Consider the following 24,790-nt stretch of genomic DNA (forward strand, 5'->3'; position numbering starts at 1 on the left):
ATTACAATTAAAGTGCCCAGTTAAATATATATTTCTGCCATTTAAGCTGAAAGGATCATTGGTTTCCAAAATGTTTTTACAACAGGCCCCCCATCCCACATTTAAAACTTCCACTGAGCCTAGAATGAACCAAGGCATTATGAAATACTCTCTATTCCAAAATATTTTTAAAGGACCTGTTTTATCTATATACTATTACAGGGGCCCTGCCCACCTTTTGGGCTATTTGATGGTCAGATTGCAAGATTTCCCAATTACACCTAATAGTATCAACTACTGCTTTAGAATCCAAATTAAATGTAGTAATAAAACTAAACTTCATGTTTGTCCTGTCCTTCTTATTGGCATCATAACTATCAGACACTAAACCTATTCCATCTTTTACACCTAATATAGGCTTATAAATGCTATCAATTCGCTTTTTTACTACCCCATTGGCAACCTCACTCAGCATCTGAGGGGGGATATCCTCTTTGCTTGAACATCTGAATTATAAAATCCACTTCATCCTTAAACCTGTCTACATCGATTACCAATCTGGCAACCCTAACCAATTATCCTTTTATAATAGACTTTTTTAGTGATAGGGATGCCAGCTATAAAAATCTAAATAGGAATTGGAAAATGTGGGTTTTCAAAAAATTTCAGATGTCATCCTGTTGTTTGCCAAATCAATCGCCAAATGCACACCTAAATAAGTAATGAATTCTTTGCTATAGCTAAATGTAAATATCAAAACGTGTACTGTCTCATTAATATACTGCAAAAATTCTTTTAACATCTCTTCAGGCCCTTTCCATATCAAAAAAATATCATCCAAAAATTTGGTATAATGTGAAATCCTGGACTGAAATTTGCTCTTAAAGACAAATTCCTGCTCCCTGGAGGACATCACATAATTTGTAAAAACAGGGGAGCAGTCTGACCCCATTGCCACCCCCATGGCCTGTTTAAAATATTGCCCTTCAAAGAACACATAATTGTTCTTGAGCACTAATTCCATTAATGCCAGAAATTTGTTGATCTGATCTTGGTCATATAACCTTGTTTTAATCTGTTGAACCTCTAACCATGTTAAACCCACTTCATGGGGAATCACTAAAAACAAATTTCGGACATCAATTGTAACCAAATAAATGCCCTTACTGATCTTATTGTATTTAATTTTTCCAAAAAGTTCCATGAATCTTTACATATATATACTTTCATTAATTCTGGGTGCTGTGCTGTTGCTGATGGGAAGCGGGCCAAGACCTGTTTTATTAGTAAATTTTTGGACGTTCAATTACAAAAAGGATTGCTTTCCTTTATATATATATATATATATATATATATATATATATATATATATGCAAAAATTCATAGAACGTTTTGGAAAAATTAAATAAAATAAGATCAGTAAGGACATTTATTTGGTTACAATTGTTGTCCGAATTTTTTTTTAGTGATTCCCCATGAAGTGGGTTTAACATGGTTAGAGGCTCAACTGATTAAAACAAGGTTATATGACCAAGATCAGATCAACAAATTTCTGGTATTAATGGAATTAGTGCTCAAGAACTATTATGTGTTCTTTAAAGGGAAATATTTTAAACAGGCCACGGGGGTGGCAATGGGGGCAGCCTGCTCCCCTGTTTTTGCAAATTATGTGATGTCCTTCTGGGAGCAGGAATTTGTCTTTAAGAGCAAATTTCAGTCTAGGATTTTGCATTATACCAGATTTTTGGACACTATTTTTTGGTATGGAAAGGGCCTGAGGAAATGTTAAAAAGAATTTTTGCAGTATATTAATGAGACAGTAGACTTTTTGAAATTTACATTTAGCTATAGTAAAGAACTTATTTAGATGTGCATATGGCGACTGATTTGGCAAACAACAGGATGACATCTGAAATTTTTCGAAAACCCACATTTTCCAATTCCTATTTAGATTTTGATAGCTGACCAAAAAACATCTATTATAAACATCTATTTTAAACATCTGTTATAAAAGGACAATTGGTTACGGCTGCCAGATTGGTAAGTAATGTGGACAGGTTTAAGGATGAAGTGTGCTTTATAATTCAGATGTTCAAGCAAAGAGGGTATCCTCTGCAGATGCTGAGTGAGGTTGCCAATGAGGTAGTAAAAAAGCGAATTTATGGCATTTATAAGCCTATATTAGGTGTAAAAGATGGAATAGGTTTAGTGACTGAGAGTTATAATGCCAATAAGAAGGACAGGACAAACATGAAGTTTAGTTTTACTATTACATTTAATTTGGATTTTAAAGCAGTAGTTGATACTATTAGGCGTAATTGAGAAATCTTGCAATTTGACCATCAAATAGCCCAAAAGGCGGGCATGGTCCCTATAATGATATATAGAAAAGGCAGGTCCTTTAAAATTATTTTGGAATCGAGTGTATTTCATAATGCCTTGGTTCATTCTAGGCTCAGTAGAAATTTTAAATGTGGGATGGGGGCCTGTTGTAAAACATTTTGGAAACCAATGATCAATTCAACTTGAATGGCAAAATTATATATCTAACTGGGCACTTTAATTGTAATAGTAAGAATGTTGTCTATCTCGCTAGGTGCTTAAACTGTCCCACATATTATGTGGGAAAAACTTGTAGGCATCTTAAAGAAACGATCAGTGAGCACTTGCTGGATATAAGAAACAATAAAATGACCAATGCACTATTCAGACATGTCCATGAGTATAGGGATCATGTTTTTAAATTCATGGTTTTGCAGCAGTTGTTTAAAGATTTTCAGGGTAGGGTCTTGGACGTGCACTTAGAGATTTGTGAGCTTAAGTGGCAGTTAAGGTTAAACGCTACACAGCACCCAGGAATTAATGAAAGTATACATATGGCTTGTCTGTTAAAATTAAAACACATCCTTGGTTAGGAAATGTAAAAATGTTCTATTGCAATTTTTTTACTGAGTTTTTTCAATGCATGTTTTATTGTATTTTGTCAAAGTATTTTTTTTAAAAGTGATGTATTTTTATAAAAAATCTTTTGCAATTCATAATTATTTTTATAATGGGTTTTAAGATTTTCATAATCAAATGGGGCTTAATTGTTTATGTGATTCATTATGGGATTCATATAAAAACAGCTGGGGTTTTTTTGTTGAATTTGTTCTGATGAAGTCCCTCTTAGGGGAAGAAAGCGCTTAACCTTCAATAAAACTATATTTTTGGATCCTGACCTTTGGTGTAGTGGATTGTAGTGGCTAATAAGGAAGAGTTGGGGGGTATGAATTATAGTATTATCAGGGAGGACAATTGCTACACAGTTGCAAGTAGTTTTTAATAATAAAGACAGGGAGTGTGTATTATCCATACAGAAAAGTGAAATGGTAGGTATATTTAGATGTTAGGTGCTTTTAGTAGGGAACCAGTTTATATTTTGGAAGGGCTTGTGTTCCTTTTTTTCTGTTTTATGACTGAAACTGAATGTAATGAATCTCTGTGCTGATTACTAGATTTTTTGAGTGACTTATAAATTCTGACTTTTTTCTGGAAGATGTGTATTATTGAAGGTAATGTATTTTTATGTATTGCGTTAAAAACAGATGGGCTGTTTTGAATTGTAATAAGGTCAATACCTGAGATAATTCTACAATGAGTTGGGTAGCCTGGATATTGGTTAGTACAGTAGAGGTATATATCTGACTCTGCTGTAAGAGTGTGAGAGCCGTAGTTACAAAGGCATACTCATTAAGGCATGATTTGACCCTGTAAAGTAATTTTTTTGTTTGTTTGTTTTATTGAGAGTGTAGTTGACATGTTGATTGGATTTTAAATGTTGATCAATGAGAACATATAGTAATCTGGCCTAGGTTACATACTTGATTATGGGGCCATTAAGTGAGAGAATTTATATAGAAGCATTTGTGTGTTCTGCAGTGGGTGGAGGGAAGATGATAATTTCATTTTTTGTGCGCTTAGTAATTGTTGTAAACTGGTGAGCTAACGTTCCAGTAAAGCTTTCTTCATTTTGATCTTAGAACTAATCATAAGAGTTTTCAGAGCACATGAAGTGTTGAATCATCTGAATACCAGACGAGTGAGTGTACCACATTTGATACAATATGCATATCGTTAATAAGTTTGTGTAAGAGGACAAGAACTTATACAGAGCTTTGAGGTACTCCAATAGGTAAGGGGGAGTAAGAGTGCTGCCATCTAATACTCTGTGATCCTTGTTTAAGATTAACTATGAAGCCATTAAATAAAAGGGTAGCTGATATTTACATAAGATAACTGGATTAGTAGAATCGGTGAAACACTGTATGAAAAACTTTTGAGACGTCAAGGAAATGGGATAGTTTATTTTTTTCATTAACATCTTCAAGTAGTTTTGGTATCAAGACCTGCTCTGAAACGATGTTTTGACTTGCAGATTAAGGTATATTTGTTTAGATGTTCTGACAATTGCTTAGGAATGCACTGAGAAAACAGGTAGATTGGCTTAAAATTGGGTAGTGCTAGTGACTTTCCTTCTTTATGGACATAAATAATGAATGATTGTTTCCACAATTGTGGAACATAAGTCACTTTGATAGAATGAATTATTAAAATACATACTGATGCAGTTTAAAAGAACTCTTGAGTAAACTGGCTCTCTGTCTGTCTGTATGTAGAAGTTTGGTAATTATTTTTTTTAGTAAGTCTGATGGATACTATGCCAAAGATGAGGGAGGCTATTGAGGAGGTGTCATTCTATTTTTGAAGAAGACATTGTTTTGTTTACAGTTGACATGAATTCTCTATTCATCTATAATTGACAAGGGAAAAGTTTAGAATGTATCAAACTTTTTTTAACACGTTATACCACTATTCGTGCCAGTAAGAGCAACACCCTTAGTATGTTAATGGACCTGATTTTTTTTTTGTTGTTTTCAACCTGAAACATTACCAATAGATTAGAGGGACATATACAGGGGCCACTGAATCACCCTCCTTTGTGAAAACAGTCCTTGACTGGTGGGAACAAAATTATTAATATTCCACTACATGAAAAAGTTATTTCTTACAAAAGGTTCATGAATGACAAGTATTTTTTTTTTTGGAGGGGGTCTTTGGCTGATTGTTATATGTTTTTAGAACAACATAATAGCACTATTAATTTTTTACAGTATACTATTGGAGATTTTGAGGCTTCAGTTCATTTCTTGGTTGTCAATGTAACTTTAAATTTTAGAGAAAATTGTTTTGAAAGTACTTTATACATGAAGTTCACAATCAATAATGGTTACTTACATTTTATAGTAATCACTTCATAAACATGAAGATAAATATCCTGAGAGGACAAATGATTAGAATGTCTAGATTTATTTTCTCTGGATGATTTATTTTGTGAAGAATTAAATAGTGTCCTTAACATGTTTATTGACAGGGGTTGCAAACATTATTTTTTTTTAGAAAGTGTCCACTGAAATAACTAATAAAGGGAATTTATTTATTTATTTTTATGTTTGTTTACCAGGAAAGTCTGACTTGGAACAAAGCCAATTTTCAGCAGCGGCCCATGGAGAAACACTCCAGATGTACGTCTTTGTAATGTGGGAGGAAACCAGAGCACCGAGAGGAACCCCACATGAACGCAGGGAGAACATGCAGACTCCATACAGAAGGCACCCCAACTGAGAATCAAACCTCTTGCTGTGAGGCGACAACACAACTGCTGCACCACTGCGCCATCCATGGTCAGAATACTAGATTTCCTCTTATGTTTAGGGAAGGAATGAAAATAGAATCAAAGAGTTAGTTATGCAAAATTAGAGTTAATTTTCTGCTTAGACATTACCCATGATCAGCATATTATTAAAAACATATTGAAAGATAACTGAAAAGTATTTCTTGGTAATACAGAGATTGCCAGTACTTCAGGCAATCAACCTCATTTTATATATTAAACATCAAACAATTTAAAATATATCCTGCAAACTAAGAGCACTATTGTAAAGGTGCCTTACATTGATAAAGCTAATGGCATCTATAGCTGTGGTAAGTGAAGTGCTTTCAGGTTTATTTATAAAGGACCTATGCTGTACTAACACATATTGATAAAACTATTGCAGTAAACCACCATTTCACTTGCAACTCACAAGGAACTACATATGTTGTGCTTTGCTCATTTGTCCTGCATTTTATATAGGCACAACCCCAGGCAAATTTCTAAGACAACTGAAGAACATATGTATGATATAAAAAGCAAAAGTAAGAAAAACTCTCTTTTTAGACATACCAAATCATGCATTTCATGTCAGAATTCTTAATTTTTTATACTAGATTGTGAGTAATTGGATATGAGGGGTGGAGATTTTAAAAGTAAACTTAAAAGGAATGGAACTTACTGCCAACTACATCTTCAGGCTGTTAAATTTCTAGGTCTTAATGAATCAATTAAATTGTTTAAACAGGAGTTTTATAAAAACTTATTTTTTATAATTACTTTTATATGGTATTTTACACTTGATTCATTGTTTTCTGTTATTCAGTGAGGGTGTCGTGTGATCTTAGTTGTGATTTTTAGTCATGTGATTTCATTGTGCTATTCAAATAAGATGTTATGTACGCACCATAACGTTCCATGTTTGTTGTCCATCTCGCCTTCGTACTTTGCTGGTTGGGTCTCAGCCTTATACAAAAGCTTGAGAGCTTACACCGGCTCATAGCTATACCCTATGCCATCATGCTCAGGGAAGATTACCCAGATCTTGTTTGCAGATACCATAACCATTATACAGTAGTATATAACCATATCATAAAAGAGACCAAAACGGTAGTCAGAGACATGGTAACCAATCTTACTAAGAACCGCTCGATCCTCCAGGAGCGAAGGTGGGGGAAGGAGGGTGGGACACAAGAATGATGGCGAGATGGACAACAAACATGGAACATTATGGTGAGTACATAACTTCTTAATGTTATGTTGTCCTATCTCGCCTTCATTCTTTGCTGGTTGGGACAGCGTCCCTAGCACCTTCTTTCTTGGGTGGCTCAATGGAGAAAACTCTTCAGAACAGTAGACCCAAAAGAGACCCTATTCCTGGAAGCCAAATCAACTTTGTAATAAGTGATAAAGGTATGAGGCTTTACCCATGTTGCTGCTACATAAATGGAATCCATGGGTAGCCTCATTTGAAAGGCGTATGAGGTAGACATAGCATTATGGAATGGCCTTTCACTTCCCTGGAAGTTCTCTGTTCTGAGATCTATATGTGTAAGTTATACAGTCAGTAAGCCATTTTGAAAGTGTGACTTTTGATATTAGGGCTCCATTCTTTTTGTCTGAAAAGGATACAAACAACTGGTCCAATTTTCTGAAGTCTTTTGTTCTATGCAGGTAGAAATGTAACTGTCTATGTATGTCTAACTGGTGTAATTTATACTCTGCCTTGTTACCATAATTTGGGAAAAATATGGGTTAATCAATGGATTGATTTAAATTGGCTTCTGAACACACCTTTGGTAAAAAAAGAGGGGTTGGTTCGTAAGGAAACTCTATCTTTGTGAAATATTAAGTAAGGGGATCAGAATAGCTCTGCTGAGTTTGTCTGCTATCACACTGGACCTCCCCGGGATGTGCATTGTTATCAGAAAACGTTGGGAAGAGACTGCCCATTGCCATACTCTCTGGGCCTCGCAACATAGGGAGTAGGATTTGGTTCCTCCTTGTTTGTTTATATACCACACCACCGACATGTTGTCGATCTGAATTGGAATTGTTCCTAGTGGAAGGGAGGTCTGAAATGCTTGCAATGCCAACAGCACCACTCTCATCTCTAGGATGTTGATATGCAAGTGGTATTTGTTTTCCTGCCAGACACCTTGGACAGTCTTCCCCAGACAATGCTCCCCCCCCAATCTGGGAAGCGTCCGTGGTCACTGTGACTACAGGTTGGGGAAGGACAAATGGTCGACCTAAGGTCACTTGAGTGGAATGAAGCCACCAGCATAGATCCTTCCTGCAGGATTCCGTTATGATAATTTTTGTGAGACATGGGTAGCTCCTGCATGGACCTCTGGGTGAATAACAGCCATGGAAGGATCCTCATGTGCAAGCGAGTTAAAGGTATCACGATTATTGCTGCTGCCATGGTGCCCAAAACTTTCAAGACAACCTTCACCTGTACTTTTTTCTTGATGAAAAGGTTTTTGACCTGAAGATGCAAAGTTTGAATCCTCTCGGGGGGGAAGTCTGGCCAACATTTCATATGTATCTAAGTCTGCCTCTATAAATACAATATGCCATGATGGCAACAAGACAGATTTTTTTGAAGTTTATTGTGATGCCTAGCTGGGAGAAAAAGTGAATAGTGGTGCCTCTCACTCTTGTTAGTAGATGCATGGTGGTGGCGGTTAGGAGCCAGTCATCTAAATATGGAAACACCTAGAATCTTAGATGCCTCAAGTGAGCTGTAACTACTGCCATGCACTTGGTGAACACTGTGGGAGCTGTAGTGAGACCAAAGGGCAGAGCTCGAAACTGATAATGGCTGGCTCCCAGCCAAAAGCACAAATGTCTCCTGGATCGCCTGTCCATTTATATGTGGTAGTACACATCCTGGAGATCTATTGAGCACATCCAACCGTCTTTCCCCAAAAAGGGGAGTATAGACTGCAGTGTCACCATTTGGAACATCAACTTCTTGACAAACTTGTTTAATTTGCTGAGGTCCAAAATGGGTCTCCAATTCCCTGTCTTCTGTGGAACCAAAAAGAACTTTGAGTAAGTTCTGGATCCAATTTGGTCTGCAGGGACCTTTTGGATGACTCTTTTTTTTTCTAGCAACTTTTGCATTTCTACAGTTGCATGATCCCTTTGACTGGGTGGAACATCTGGGACTGATTTTCTTTTACAGGAGGAGAGGGAAATGGTATGTAATAACCTCTGGATGTGATTGTTTGTACCTATTTGTCATTTGTAATCTCTGGCTAGGGGTATGGGTACAACAATAAGCAACCCCCAACTGCCTCCTCTCAGGAGCGCTGAAAGGGTTTACCAAGAAAGGAATCCCTGTCATCCTGGTTTTGTGGACCCCTTCTGCTGCGTGGTTGGCGTCTTCCATTACTACTTCCCCCTCTGCCCCTGGGGAAGAATCACCACGTGCATCTGAGAATGTTCTCTGGGACTTATGAAACCACATTTTCCCCCTTCTGAACTTTGGGATAAGGTCTGGTAGAGAGGGAGAAATGGACTCCCACATGGCAGAGAGAGTCTTTCCCTCCTGCTCGCACCTGGTCAGGGTGTCTCTAACTTTTGGCCCAAACAAGGATGAGCTGTTGAAAGGGGCGTTTATAAATGAAGACTTGAAGGGCTCCACGAAATCACATAAGTGCATCCAGGAATGCCTCCTCAAGGAAATTCCTGTACTCGCTGCCCTGCTCGTTCCATTGGCTGCATAGGAAATAAGCCACATGGAGGAGTTCATGATGGAATTTAAGGTGGAGAGCTGGGAAGTAACCTTGTCTGAGACCCATGGAGCTACAGAACCTTGGAGGGTATCTCCAAGCTCCTTCATGAGATCCCTCTGAAGCCTGGTGAAGTGGGTTAGATAGTTCAGTGACCAAAGGCCAAAGGATGCTGAAGATAACATACGCTTTCCATATCTGTCCATCATTCGAGACTCTTTATTCGTTGGATGGACAGATGAGGATGCCTCAGATAACTCCTTCTTAGTGGCTTCTGCCATCACTATAGCATCTACCGGGGCACTTTTACTCAGAAAATCCTTGTCTGCGGGTGCAGTGATGAACCTATTTGGCTTCCTAGGAACAGACTCCACTGAATCCGGAGAGCTCCGCGCCTTCCGACTGACTACATTCATGAGCTGTTTGAAAGGCGGAGTCACCCAAGAGGTGGAGGGGCGAGACCCGAAAGCCTCCAGATGCACAGACTCATTCTCAGAAGGGTTAATGGGCTTTCAGACATCTCTCTGTTTAAGGATCTCTAAGTTGTCCACAAAGAAGACATCCTTGGAGGGTAACCATGGGGACCCTTCTGACTCATCGAGGTCCGTGTCTGAAGTGATGGACGCCTCAGGGGAGTCTAGATGTTTCCTCTTACTTAACCTCTTCCGAGGGACCTCCTCACAGGGGTATTCAGGAGAGGTTTCGGAAGAGATGGCTTTGCCCAGTGGGGCATCCTGGGACTTTGGGTCTCCACCCCTGGGAGGGAGCGATGGCAAAAAGACAGACTCTGGCGCTCTGGGGGGAAGAGAGCTAGGAGGTGAGAGTGGAGTCGTCTGGGTGACAGCACTCTCCTCATGACCTTGAAAGCACTATGGGACTGCTCTGAGGGAGCTCCCAGCACCGAGGAGCCAGAAAAGTCCTCCCGAACCAAGGTGGTGGGCTCCGAGGCAGATGTAGGTGCTGAGCTCACCTGCGCCGGAGCCCCGAGAGGTAGATTTGGTTCAGACAACTGTCCAACTTGACTCTCCTCCCCGGATCCAACGGGTGAGCGCCACCTCCTAGATCCCTCAAAATTCGATGCAACCGATGAGGTTGGAGCAGTGGTTGGGACTGAAGAACCCTTTACAGGTTTCGGCATCAACGGTTCCACTACAATCAGATCCAAGCACTCCAGCTCCGAAGCCACAGAATGGGTCGGAGGAGGAATCGATAAAGGGGAAGTTGTGTTTGTCGGTTCCAAATCTTTTTGGGTCAGGGTCGACAGAATCTTGGCCAGCACTGGCGTCCGTAAAAGCCTCTTCACCACCTGCTCCACATCATCGTCCGAAAGGCTCCTGAAAGAATGACAGGATGGGGTCAAGGATCTCACTAAATGAAGGATGGGAGAATGCAACACAGAGGACACTGGTTCCAGAACTGGGGACCCGCTCCAAAGATGGAACTCTGTTGGCTTCGAAATCACTAGGGGAGCTGAAGAGGTAACTTTCTTGGGCCCAAAAGCCTTCGGGTCCATAGATGACTCCTTTGCATGTTTCTTCGAAGGTTCCGATGACGGAGCTGTGGAACATGATCTTTTTGACGATTTCTCCGCTCTTGAAGATGGAGACTGATGGGAGGATTTAGAGGAATTCTGATTCCCTTCTAGAGCCTCAGTAAAAGGTACCTTCAACAAGCCCCTTACTATCAGTTTATTCTTTCTCTCCATTAAAACTCTAGAACTGAACGCATAGCAGAATGAACATGACTCTTGCAGGTGGACAGCACCTAAACAATACACACAAGTGGTGTGTCCATCTGTCAAAGATATCTTCTGATTGCATTTGTCACATTTTGTTAAAGCCCAAAGGCTTTGTTTCTTTAGTATCCTTAGATATAACTCAGAAGAAGCCAAAAAACTAAGATGACTCTACCAGGAAGCAGCAGCAACTTTTTTTTTTTTTTTTTTATAAATTAACACACCAACCAAAAAACAAACCCAAATAGTAACAAGAGGAGAAGTCTCTAATTCAAATGACAAACTCCTCATAGAAAAAGGAAGTGGGAAAGGAAGGGAAAGCCTTCTAAGCTAAATGGGCCGAAGGGAGCCCTCTAACTCAAATGGACTACCCAATGATAAAGGGATAAGAAATATTAATTAGTTTTAACAGCAAAAAGTCCCCAAAACTCTCTAATTTAAATGAGTTTGGGACCGGGATAGGGAGAAAAACACAAATGGGCCTAGCAGTAGATGACGGCCAACAAAAAAACAGTACAATCGCAACAACGAACCAGAAAAAGATTTATTAAACAATCCTAACAAGAATCACACATTTTCACAAGAATATCCCTTCCTGCATGCCTAGGGAAAGTGGGTGTGGCTCTAAAAGGGAATTAATCAGGACCATGCAGATCTATTAGTATGATAAATATGTAACTCAAAATCTGATATGATTTGCTTCATCCTCCTTTTCTGCAAGGACAGAGCCCCTAGCAAGCCTACCTATGTGGTCTGTCTACTTTAAAAGGTTTACCAACTTAACAGCTGTAGCAGATAAACCACCCTATCCCAGAAATATTTTCCTCTGGCCTTCTACAAATAACAAGAAAGCTGCTACAGTTAAACGCCACACATGAAGTACAGAAGCTCACCACCAATGACCACATATACACTACAGGCATTCATTTCCAAATGCTGGTGCTGCACTACCAACTGATTGGCACCTGACTATCTTGCCTACTAACACCTTGCACTTGGGATGGCTGTCCCCTTTGTCCTACTGTAGATACACCCCTTTTAATTTGTAATGCTTCATAAAGTGAAGACTGTATGAGAGCTGTGCATTCATCATCAAGTCAGACATTCTGGGATAAGGCCAGAAAGTTAGCTGGTGTTCCAGTAGAATATGCCTTTAGGTCACTAGATAGGGGTTTGTCATACTTCTAGTATATAAATCTTATGCAGTCAGCTACTACACAATGTGACTTTTGATACTTTAGTACCTACCTTGTTAAAAGCAAAAGAGACAAATAACTGCATTTTTTTCCCTAAATTAATTGGTATTATCTAAACAAAGTAGATTTCAGGTATGAAGTATGGATAACTAGATAAAACAAGCCTATCATTACAGGTTCATAATAAGCAAACACTAGGCTATTAGTCTACAGACTATTACATATTTATCCAATAACCAGAGGTCAGAATTAAACTCTGTACCTTGTATCTGTGAGGTAAAGATCTTAGCTATTATGCACCCCCCGCCCCAAAAAGAAAATGAGGTGGGAGACACATAAAGCCTGTAGTTTGGAAATCTACCTTATAAATGTTATAGTTAACAGAAAAATTGTTTTGCAAGAAAAGAATTTGAGATCCACCCTGGCCATTGGTTATAAGGAAGGTATAGTAACCTCTTCTAAAACATAGTTAAGAGCCCAGCTACCAAATGGCACAGAGGGATGAAGCACTGAGTACTACCCATTCAAATATTTGATTAGTGGCTTGGATGCAATTGAGGACAACAGGGTTGGTGGGGTGGGTGGGATGAGCTTGAGTGGGTTGCACCTCTTCAAACAGGGGTCTGCTGGGCCCATGACATTGGTGACATATAGTTGTGGATGGCCGGGACTCCTCATGCTATTAATGCAGAAACTCTGTTTTGTGGAGCCAGGAGAAAATGGGATTATGCAGACCCAAGAGCAGCTGTGAGTCAGCAAGCTGTCTCTGGTATGGGTGGGTAGTACACTCCATGGGACATTCAGGAACAAATGGACTATGGATCTCTTTCACCTAGACCAGGAATATCTGCCTCTGGCCTTCAACACAATGAATGGACTGACTGGGTGCACATGAGAGGAGCCATTGGGCAGGACCCAGGGAGTTTGGTTGGGGGGGGGGGGGTTACATTTTATAGTTGAATACATTCTCTAAGCAGGTGTTTGAGAAAAAGGCTCTCCAAAAAAATCTTGAAAATCTTAAGGGAAGCTAGTGAAGAGCTCTGAGTGCCTAAATGGAAGCTAGGTATAGCTGATAAGTGAACTTTGATGAATCAGAAACTCCTGTCAGAGTTGAACATATCAGCAAGGTAATTAAGGACCACAAAAGAATCAGAGCAGTAAAAGAATCCATTCCTTTCTTCATTACCTAAATTGAGAACTGTGTCCATTTGTCTTTGAATGCTTTCTTGGTTTTGAGTTTCTAAGAAGAATCAAGGAACTGGAACATCTGACCTGAGTAACCAGGACCCCCTGACAATATTTGGAACTGCAGATATCAAATCATCAACCTGCAGGCACAAAGGTCAAGATGAGGCTTGCTGGTCTAGTAAGACTGAAGGATTGTGAAAGGTCTCAGTATGACAGGATACTCCAGAAAGTGAGGCCAGAGCAGAGTAACCACACTTGTGGAGGACAGAATAGGGCCATGCCTCTCAACTGTACAGATTTTTGCAGAATGTCCAGATTTTTGCCTCATATTTTTGTCTGTTTTTCGTGGTGGTGGTGCTGCGGTAGCGTTGTCGCCTCACAGTAAGACACTGTCCGTTTCGACTCTCAGTTAGAGCGTCTTCTGCATGGAGACATGCGTTAATGGGCGTACCTTCATTGAAGGTTGTGCATCAGGGCTGGCAACTCGGTACGTAAAAATCAACTGCCAATCATTAGCAGACCGGAGTTCCGCTGTGGAGACCCCTAACCAGGAAAAGCCGAAAGTCACAACAACAACATTTTTGTCTGTTTTTCATAAAATTGTGGTTCTCTGTTAAATTAGTGAGAAATCATTAAAGACTGAATTTAGAAAATAATGACAGACATTTGAGTTTCAGACTTCATACCATTCATAAAATTCAAGCAAATGGAAAACCTGTTATTCTATCAACATTCTAAATTTATAAGAGCAATATTTAAAAATTGTCCCTATTTTATTGATGGTTTTGTCCAGATTTCTTGCTCTAAGGGGTTGAGAGGTATGAATGGGGCTAACAGAATGAACATGGCTTTGCTTGCATGTGCTTTCTGCAGAAATGTAGACAAGGAGGAGAAATGGGAGATAAGCCCAAATAAGACACAGAAGACACTTCTAAAGTACAGTATCCTTTTACTGCTGAGCCACCAAGGTAAAAGAAGTTTTTTCATTTGGTGTTGGCCATAGAGGCAAAAAAAAATATTGCAGCAAAAAGGAAAAAAATATTGCAGCAATACTTCTCGCACCAATAGATGCCAGCAGAACAGGGACCTAACCATCAACTGCATGACAGATCATATGTGTGGCATCAGCAATCACCTGCTGATTCTGTCTGCTAGGGAATTGGGCTTCTCTAGGTGTATGAGCTGCAAACAAAAAGATATTCAAAGATAAGGTCCATTTCCACAGACCCATACTCTAGCAACAGCTCTGCTGTCTAATATCCCCAAACCCGCCTACTTCAACCCTAGGGTCTTGCACTTTTGGCGGGGTGCATTGCATTTTACATGAACGCTGCAGCTGTCTAATAATACAGTGTAATCAGTATAGTCACTAAAGGTACAGGGTGGTATGCTTCAGGGCTGGTAAGCAGACTGTATACATTAGGAAAAAGTTCATGAAGGGTGGATTAGGTTAAGGATACTAGAGTTTTCTCATTGGAGTTCTATGTGGCTATTATTGAAGTGTATCTACTTCATCAGTCTGTATTTCAAGTCTTTTAATACTCCATAAACCAGTGATATGGTCAACTGTACTCCACTTTTGCTGCCATGATTCAAAACAAGCTAGAAAGGGTGATGAATCCAGAGCTTGTTTTACTATAGCCTGCACTGATTAAATCAGAAGTCTTCTTCTCCACATATCCTTTAAGCTTCTTAGCAAAATAATACTGCAAACTGTAAGTCATAACTGCATTTATCCCCAAAATTGATAATCTGTGTCTCAATTAAATTTTTACAGCAAACAGCAAGCCATTTCATTACGTATTTATGACGTGAATGCTAAATCTACACAAACTGCTCCTATCTTCTGGTGTCTAGTTTATATCATTCCCTTGTACTACAGGCTGCTTTAGTCAAGCTGAGGTAATAACAGATACAATTCAAGAATCTGGAAAGGTAACCACTATAATAATATTATAAACTATAGACATATCTATTTGGTTTCTGTAAGGATTACCTCTTTTAGAGCTTCAGAGAGACCAAACGGTGGCTTAACATGTGGCCGTAGCTGTTGCTGAACTGTTGACAGCCATGTTTGACACTGCTGCAATGTGTCCTTTTGACTGATATGTTTCTGGAGCTCTCGTTCCAAACTTTGATATACCTACAAAAAGGGAACATTATATGAGCCATTTTGCCCTCCTTTAATCATACTGGAAGAAGCACTCCTTATTATCATTTATTCAAAGAACAGACGCAATACACATTGCAAAATATGCTTGCACCTATGCTTTCAGCATTATAGATCATTAATTCATATTAAACTTCCTAATGAAGTACAAACATGGAAACAACAAAACATTTAATCTGCATAGATTTTATGGATAAAAATGACAGAAAGTGAGTAATCCTAAAAACATTTCTTCCCCACAGTATCAGACATAAGATATCGTAGAGGTTTTACAGTGCTGTGCTATAATGAAACACTATCATGGATGAAGGAGTGTAACACAAATAAGAAACAGGGTGCACAGTCAGCTGTGATAAAGCGCACTGGTCACAAAGTGTTTTACAGTCTTAAAAGTGCTGTGGTCACAATTAGCCCTTTTCAAGTACAAAATACTTTGTGTCCAATATGCTTTGTCAGAGCAGTTTTTCTACCCACTTTCCTACTATCAAAGTACAATTGATACTGTATAAGGGGATAAATTAATATAGTCATACAAAGAGGGGGACAGTACAGGACAGGGACGATAATGTGCATATCACATAACAGTCATGATAAAAACTGCATCATTTATACCTTAGTAAAGTTGAGCATGGTTGGCAAAACTACCTGGTTGAAATATCAATGAATTCTAATTTCCTTTAGGGGTTGGGATAAAACATTAAACCATGGCACTTCAACTATCTGGCCTTTAATTTTGGATAGATAACATTTTAGGAAAGCATGTCAATGTGATATCACATGTTATCATAGCTGCACTCTACACAGAAGGTGAGTAAACAGCAGCCACATGAAGTCTCATTATAAGCTGGCATCCCCCTTTTCTTCCTGTTGTGTCAACCACTCTCTTAGGTGCAATAATCACTGGTTGCACTGAATGTAAACCTTTAATATGAACCTACAAATGCTTTTTTGTATTTTTTGGAATCAACATTTTAGTCCTGTTTTTTGTCAGATGCGTTGGGTGTAATTATGCTAGTAGTGGAAGACAAAATATATTATTGAAGCACTGATTCTGACACAAAATGAAATAATAACGTGAGCTCTCTTTGGATGCTGAGAAAGGTAAACATTAAAACACAGCTGATTAAGCTCAAATCAGCATTCTTTCACGCTGCTCACAAGTAATTAATACTAGTCCCATGTTTTACAATTAAAGAATTGTGTTAGTCTTAACTAAGACTATAAACCAATTACAGTGAAAGAATCAAGAGGGTCGGATCAACTACTTCATCATAGAAGGGAGTTACAACATTAGAAAATTATCTTCACTTCTGGTAATGATCTGATCTTCAGCATTATGTATAGATCATGGTCTATTAAGCCAGACTCAATAGGATAAGCAGTGGGTTCCAGCCCTGACTAAAAAGGCAACAACACATTACAATGAGAATATTGCTATATACATCTTAATAAAAGGTTTTACAGTCTATAAGAATGTCTGTAGGAATAGTCAAAATTGTCTAAAGTTAAACAATACTTTTAAAATTATTCTTGATTACATAGTAAATATAAAATACATGTTGTTTCATAACTTATTAAAAAAACTTTAAACAATACATCTAATTATTATCTTGTTAGCAATGCCATGATAATATTGCACATATAGATCACTAATTTTTTTATTCAGCAACAATAGTAGGAATCCAGGACTGAACCGAATTTCTGGCTACTTACTCTCTGAGCAGTGCAGCAGATAGCTGAGTAACTGTCTCGTGTGCCCTGCAAATGTGAATGCATGTTTTGCTTCATTTTTGGTTGTAAAGGCTCTGTGCAGCTACTAATCAGATCGTCCCCTTTACTTTTGAGACTAGTCAGACGTTCCTCAAAGCCAGCAATGTCTTCCATTGTTGCCTGTGGATAAAACAAAAAACAATACTCTAAATAGGATGAATGGAGAACACGTTTTTGCTTTATTATAGCTGACTTTTATACATTTCTACAGACATTTTACATTTTTAAAGATATCGTTCACTTTTGTAATGTCAGCTCTCCTTAAATAACATCAATGCTGCAACCATTATGGAAGCTTCATTATTTAGTCTAGGAAAGCCTAGGAAGATTTTAACCAGAAGAAAGATTACAGAACACCAAATCCTGCTGCAAAGGAGAACAGCACCTGACTATTAAGCTTGACAATTTTCTAAATATAATTGTGTCATACTCTCTGCAATAGCATTGCACTCTGCTTCCTCTTTTCCATTTAAAATTAAGTTTAGAATCATACCTAATACTATACCCTCTGAAGCATACTTTCCTTTGACAAATCACTGGTATAACATTACTAATGGATCCAAAAACCCTCCCTAGATAAAAAAACATCACATAAGATCCCTTTCCTTCTTCTCTAGAGCATTTGACTCACAGCTTTGCCAGTGAATTCAAATGCTGGAATAGCTGATCATTTTTTAATAATAAGTTTAAAATAAGAATGTATTTTTATGAGTGCATATACAGAAACACAAATATACTTACATATTCACACCCATGCCTACACATGTGTAAAGACCTCTCTCTCTCTCTCTCTATATATATATATATATATATACACACACACACACACACATATATATATATATATATATACACACACACACACACATATATATATATATATATATATACACACACACACACACACATATATATATATATATATACACACACACACACACACATATATATATATATATATATATACACACACACACACACACACATATATATATATATATATATATATACACACACACACACATATATATATATATATATACATATACACACACACACACACACACACATATATATATATATATATATACACACACACACACACACACATATATATATATATATATATATACACACACACACACACACATATATATATATATACATACACACACACACACACACATATATATATATATATATATATATATATATATATATATGTATATACATATATATATATATATATATGTCTGTGTGTGTGTGTATATATATATATATATATATATATACATATATATAAAATATAGATCTGTTGATGGTTAAGATCTCTTTAATTGGCAAAATTTAGTCAACTAAACAGATGGTCAACAGGTGTACGAGATTGTACAGTTCTTGGGGTAGGAAAATGTGCCCTTTCCCCAAGATTATGTGATCTCAGAGGCAGTATATATAATTAGCAGGGGGTGTGGGGGGTACAGGGGAGCTTGCCTATCTGCAAAAAATTAATTTTTTTTTTATTTTTAATTTGAAGTTTGGCATGCACCGAGATTGTCAGCTGGCACATATTTAGTAGCATATTGATTTTTGCAAAGTCGACATTTTATTGTCAGCTTTGTAAACACTGATATTTAGGGGTTTCTTTTAATTTCAGAATACACACACACACACACACACACACACACACACACACACACACACATATGAAGTCTTATTATAAGTTGACATTCCCCCTTTTCTTCCTCTATATATGTACACACACACACACACACACACACACACACACACACACACACACACACACACACACACACACACACACACATTTATATACAAAACTTATTTATATCTTTAAGTTTTAACATGTTTTCAATTCTCTCTTAAAATCCCTCTCAACATAGGTTCATAGATTCATAGGTGTGTACTAGGCTAATGGCCCTGGAGCCGTTACAAGCCTAGCCCCAAAAAAATTCCAGAGGCATCATGCCACCAGATGTTAGTTCACAGTACCCATATCCAGTAGTGCAACTGGAATGATCCCTGGAGTGAACTTTCTGTTACCCATCCACTCATCAAGATTTCTCTTCAAGAGGGCCAGTGAGGTGCTCTGCTTGACATGAATGGGAAGCTTATTCCAGAGTATGGGCAGTCTTTGGGTGATGAACCCATCCCTCTAGCATGTTCTGTTAATTGTGGTAATGAGGCTGTGATCTCTGGAGTGTGTGGTGTAGGGGGACTGGGATTTCTTTAGGTGTAGCATTTCAAGTAGGGCTGGGTCAGACATGGCTTTGTAAGTCAAGCAGAGATCACCTCTAAGTAGACAATAAGAGACTGAGAACAGTTAAAGTTTCTTGAGTCTGTCCATGTAGGACATGTGTTTAAGGCCTAGGATCCTTTTTGTGAGGTACTTTTGTGGCATCTCCAGCTGCTGCAGGTGCCTGGTCAGGTACATGCCAAACAAGGCATTATATTCGATGATTGGTCTAATGAGGGATGTGTAGAGAGGAATGATGACCTCTTTCTTCCCAGATGTGAAACCTTTTGTTATAAGATGTGCCACATAGAAGGACTTTTTGACCACAGTGGCAATGTGGTGGTCAAAGGTGAGGTGGCTGTTGACCTGGGTGCCCAGATCACTCATGTGTCTCTTCAGTGTTCAGTGGGCTCCCATTAACCTGGTAATTCGTGGGAAATTATTTTTTTTCTAAAGGGGACGATAATGTAATTTTTGGCGTTAAGCTTCAGGCCATGGTTCCAACTCCAGTCACTGGTCTCAGAGAGACCCTTTTGTAGGATGTCTGCATCACTTGGGGAGTTGATAATGACTCCTAGCTTGCAGTCATCAGTGAACTTAGTCATCCAGAGTCCTTCTGCATTGGCCTGGACTTCTAAGAAGTAGATGCCAAACAGGAGAGGGCCCAGGACTGAGCCCTGTGGGACTCCACTCATGACTGATTGACAGTCTGACTTGGAATCTGCAACTTTCACTCTGTGGGTCCTGTCTGTGAACCAATTTGCAACCCACCTAGTGATATAAGGATTGATTCCTAGTTTGTTGAGTTTATTAATGATATCTGAGTGGGGAATGGTATCAAAGGCCTTGGCCAGGTCGAGGTAGGCTGCATGCACTGCCCTACCCTCATCCACAGCCTTGATGACTGCCTCTAAGAAGTCAACCAGATTCAGCAGACAGGATCTCCCCTTGACAAAGCCAAACTGTGTGGGGTAAAGAGTTTGGAGATTGCCTATATCTTTGCTACACAGGTCCATGATGATGCGCTCCATAGCTTTGCATATCAGACTCGTCAGGCTAATGGAGCGATAGTTCCCAGGGTCTGTAGTTGCTTCCCCTTTATGGAGTGGGATGACTGTAGCAGTGCGCCATTCATTAGGGACATAGCCTGAGGTAAGGCTGTGATTGAACAGGGTACACAGATGTGGTGACAGTGCATTTTGTAGCTCATGTAGGACACAGCCAGGGATATTATCAGGTCCCATGGATGCTGTATTCTTGGCTTTGGACAATGCAGCTTTTACCTGTGTTGCAGAAATGGTGGGTACCAGGCTTTCATCTGGTATTGTGATAGGGCCCTTGGGGGGGTAAAGTTGGCACTGAATCTGTCGGCCAGTATGTTGGCTATACCTGTTGGCTCAGTATAGGAGGTGCCATTGTGCAATAACTCACAGCAAATCTGGGTATTGCCTTTGAGGTTTCTGATATAGCTATAGAAGGCTTTGTGGTTGTTTTTGGTGTTAGCTGCAATTCTGCCTTCATAGCTGGCTTTAGAAGATTTGATAAGGAATCTCAGCTTTTTGTTGCAACTGATAAGGGAGGTTTTCCAGTCTTGTGACCTCATTTCTTCTGCAAGAGTTTCTTCATTCTGTTGTGGAGTTTATTGATGTCTGGGGACCACCAGATAGGCTTCCTTTTTTTTGGAGGAGAGCGTCTTAGTTCTGTTTGGTATGGCAAAGTCCATGCATTAGTGTACATGCTCATACAGTGCATTGGTGTATAATTCAGAAGTCATGCAGCTATTTTCCATTGGCATGGGTGCCGAGAAGTTAGCCACCTCTGTTTTTAGGAGCCCAAAGTCAGCTTTAGAGAAGTTTTTCAGGGAGAACACCTTAGCAGGGTGTGTAGGTAAGATGGAGATTTCTATGGTGATCAGTTTGTGGTCAGATTTAACCAGGGACAAACTGACTATAGGTGTGGAGCAACGGTCTCCCATGTTGGTGATAACCAGGTCGAGGATGTTACTTCCTCTAGTCAGGGTCAGAATGAGCTGGTCTAGGGCATTGGAAATGATAAATCACAGAAAGTGTTGGGCCTATACACTGGTACTTGATAGAAGGGTAGTTGAAGTCACCCAGTATGACAGTATTGGGGTTGGACCTTGATAGATTCCAGGGTGCTTAGGAAGTTGGAGTGTGAGTCTAGGGACATGTTTGGGGTTCTGTAGCAGGCTATGACTTGTATCACCATCTTACCCAGTGTTAGTTGTACCTGAAGTATCTCGGATGCATTATACTGGGCTACCAGTCTAGAGGTGTGCGTATCCTTTAAGAATATGGAGACACCACTGCCTTTGGAGCTTCCGGATGCATTCTGGGGCCAAAAGGTATGGAATGAGTTGTAACCTGGGAGCACAGGGCTGCTTTCTGCCTCTTTATACCAGGTCTCTGTTACAGCACAGATGTCGACATTCTCCATTTTGAGGAGATCTTCAAGCGAGTGCATCTTGAGATTTAGACTTCTACACTGAGCAGCATGACCCTTAGATTGCATTTGTTTGTAGCTGTTATGGTGGAATTTTGGTCTTTGTAACACTGCCTAAAAATGACACTATAGGGGTGGCAAGAGCCTTAGCCAGTACCTGGAATCCCAGGGGTGACAGATGCAGGCTGTCTCTGGCAAAGCATTGAGGTCTGTTGATCATTTCATCCCAGGCAGACAAATACTGGATCCCTTTAGAATGGCAACAGAAACTTAGCCAATTGTTGAAGTCAATCATTTTCTGCTCATACTGTGGTATCATTCTGGGTGGCAGTAGAATACTGCTCAGGGCTAGGGTCATACCTGCCTGGGCCATATCTCTTTTCATGTAGTCCAGAGAGGTATGTCTCAGGTCATGCACACCCACATGGACAATGACTGAGTGATATTTGTACTTGTTATGGAGTGACCTGAGTGCATGTGTTATGTGATGGATTTCGGCACCTGAGAGACAACTGACTGTCACCTTCTTGTTCAGCCTAGTGAGTGGGACATCATTGTGCCTCAAAACTGAGTCTCCTATGATTAGTACATTGGGCAAAGTGTTTTGCCTTAAGGGCTTGTGTTGAGGGGCACACTGTGGTGGTGAGCTATGTGTTCTGGGGTTGGTGTTGTGTTGTGGTTGTCGAGTGTGTTTCTGTATCTGGGGGGGGGGTCTCTGTAGTTTGAGTAAATTGTTATTGAAAGCATCCACGAAGGTTGGTGGATGGTTTGTGTCTCTATGTGTGGGTTGTGATGGTTGGTATTTTGGAGGGCTGTGTGTTCTATGTAGTCAGTTGCAGGTGGTGACCTTCTTCTCTTGACCAGCTAGTCCGGTGTTGGTTGGAGCATGCACTGCTTCCATTTTGGTGATATAAGTGCATGTCTCACAGGTATGAGTGTTGGGAGGTAAGAGGAGAGGGTTGTCTGTGTACATTAGACAGTTGCCACACTGTCTCAGAATGCCCAAGTACACCAGGTTAGCAGGGGAAAGCACAGGAAATTGCCCTACAGTCATGCCAGGTGGGGTAGTCATAACTAATAAGTACTGGTGCTGTTACTCCGTAGGAACAGCTAGTGCTGATAGCACCTAAGTGTGCTACAATAAATGCTACAAAAGCCTGTTAAAGTGGTAGCCAATTACGCTAATTGAAGTGCAAGAAGTAAAAGAACAAGCACGTTCTAAGGGGAAAATTGAAGAGCAGACTTTCTGGCACCGGTACTAGCTTACCTCAGCTGAGTGCCGCTGCATGGTGCGCAAACACGGACTTTTACAACAGAAAGTTGAAAGGGATGAAAAAAATGCCCAAACAGCCAATAAACTACAATTTCGGTACCAGAAACCACTCCTCTTGTGGTAGATAGGCTACCTAGTGCTTACAACTCCCACTGATAAGCTAGAAGGCTTCCCTCCAACACAGAAAAGTCTGGGGGGGGGGGTCTCAGAAACTTACAAACAGTCCTGGATACAGCAAATCTGTATCTCAACTAGACTAGTTACGAGAAAGGCAGGAAACAAGCTTAGAACTTTTTTTTTTGCAGAAAAGCAGTTAGAACAGTAGCAAAAACACTTTAAATGCAGCACAAGCTAGCACAATTGAGTGTGTAGCAATATTAAGGCAAATATATTTTAAATAAATGCAGATAAATTAAAAAAATGACAAAAGAAACAAGTGCAGAGAGCAGTCAGTTAAGCAAGTAAGATAGAAGGCTTCCCTCCAACACAGAATGGTCTGGGGGCTCAAAGTTACAAAACAGTCCTAATCTGCAGGATGCCAAAACTGGATCCATGGAGTTTAAACAAGTGCAAACCCACATAAACATGGGCTTTTAAACCAGAAAGTTGAAAGAGATGGAAAAACTGCCCCAACAGCCACTGAACTACTATTTCTGGGCCAGAAACCACTCCTCTTGTGGTTGATAGGCTACTTAGTGCTTACCAGTTACCACTCCCACTGATAAGCTAGAGGGCTTGCCTCAAGCACCGAAAGGTTGAGGGTGGAGGGCTCAGAAATTTACAAAACAGTCCTGGATACAGCAAGTCTGTATCTGGACTAGACTAATTACAGGAAAGGTAGAAAACAAGCTTAGAACTTTTGTTTTTTTTTTGCAGAAAAGCAGTTAAAACAGTAGCAAAAACATTTTAAATGTAGTACAAGCTAGCACATCTGAGTGTGTGGCAATATTAAAGCAAATATAGTTTAAATAAATGCAGATAAATTAAAAATGACAAAAACAAGTGCAGCGAGCAGTAAACTATGAAAAATATCAAAGTGGAGGCGCTTAAAGTATCTCTTTCTCCTTCCTGTTGCTCTTTTAGTCTGCAGAATGCCAAAGCTGGATCCATGCAGCTTAAACAAACGCAAACCCGGGCTTTTTAACCAGAAAGTTGAAAGGAATGGAAAAACTGCCCAAACGGCCAATAAACTACAATTTCTGGGCCAGAAACTACTCCTCTTGTGGTAGATAGGCTACCTAGTGCTTACCACTCCCACTGATAAGCTAGAAGGCTTCCCTCCAACACAGAAAGGTCTGGGGGGCTCAGAAACTTACAAAACAGTCCT

General features: G+C 39.5%; 1 protein-coding gene across 1 annotated transcript in view; it reads right to left on the reverse strand.

Moving 5' to 3' along the window:
• The window catches only part of SYNE1 (spectrin repeat containing nuclear envelope protein 1), a 2,173,401-nt gene that overhangs the window by 1,738,401 nt on the left and 410,210 nt on the right, over positions 1 to 24,790 (reverse strand). Inside the window, exons 24-25 of the mRNA XM_044089035.1 lie at positions 17,417 to 17,593; positions 15,530 to 15,676 (exon numbers count right to left, since the gene is read on the reverse strand). Coding sequence (XP_043944970.1) covers positions 15,530 to 15,676; positions 17,417 to 17,593 — 324 coding nt within the window. The remainder of the gene's footprint in view (positions 1 to 15,529; positions 15,677 to 17,416; positions 17,594 to 24,790) is intronic.

The sequence above is a fragment of the Protopterus annectens genome, chromosome 1.part0 (genome assembly GCF_019279795.1).
Source record: "Protopterus annectens isolate FY-2018-M chromosome 1.part0, PAN1.0, whole genome shotgun sequence".
Taxonomy (NCBI): Eukaryota; Metazoa; Chordata; order Ceratodontiformes; family Protopteridae; genus Protopterus; species Protopterus annectens.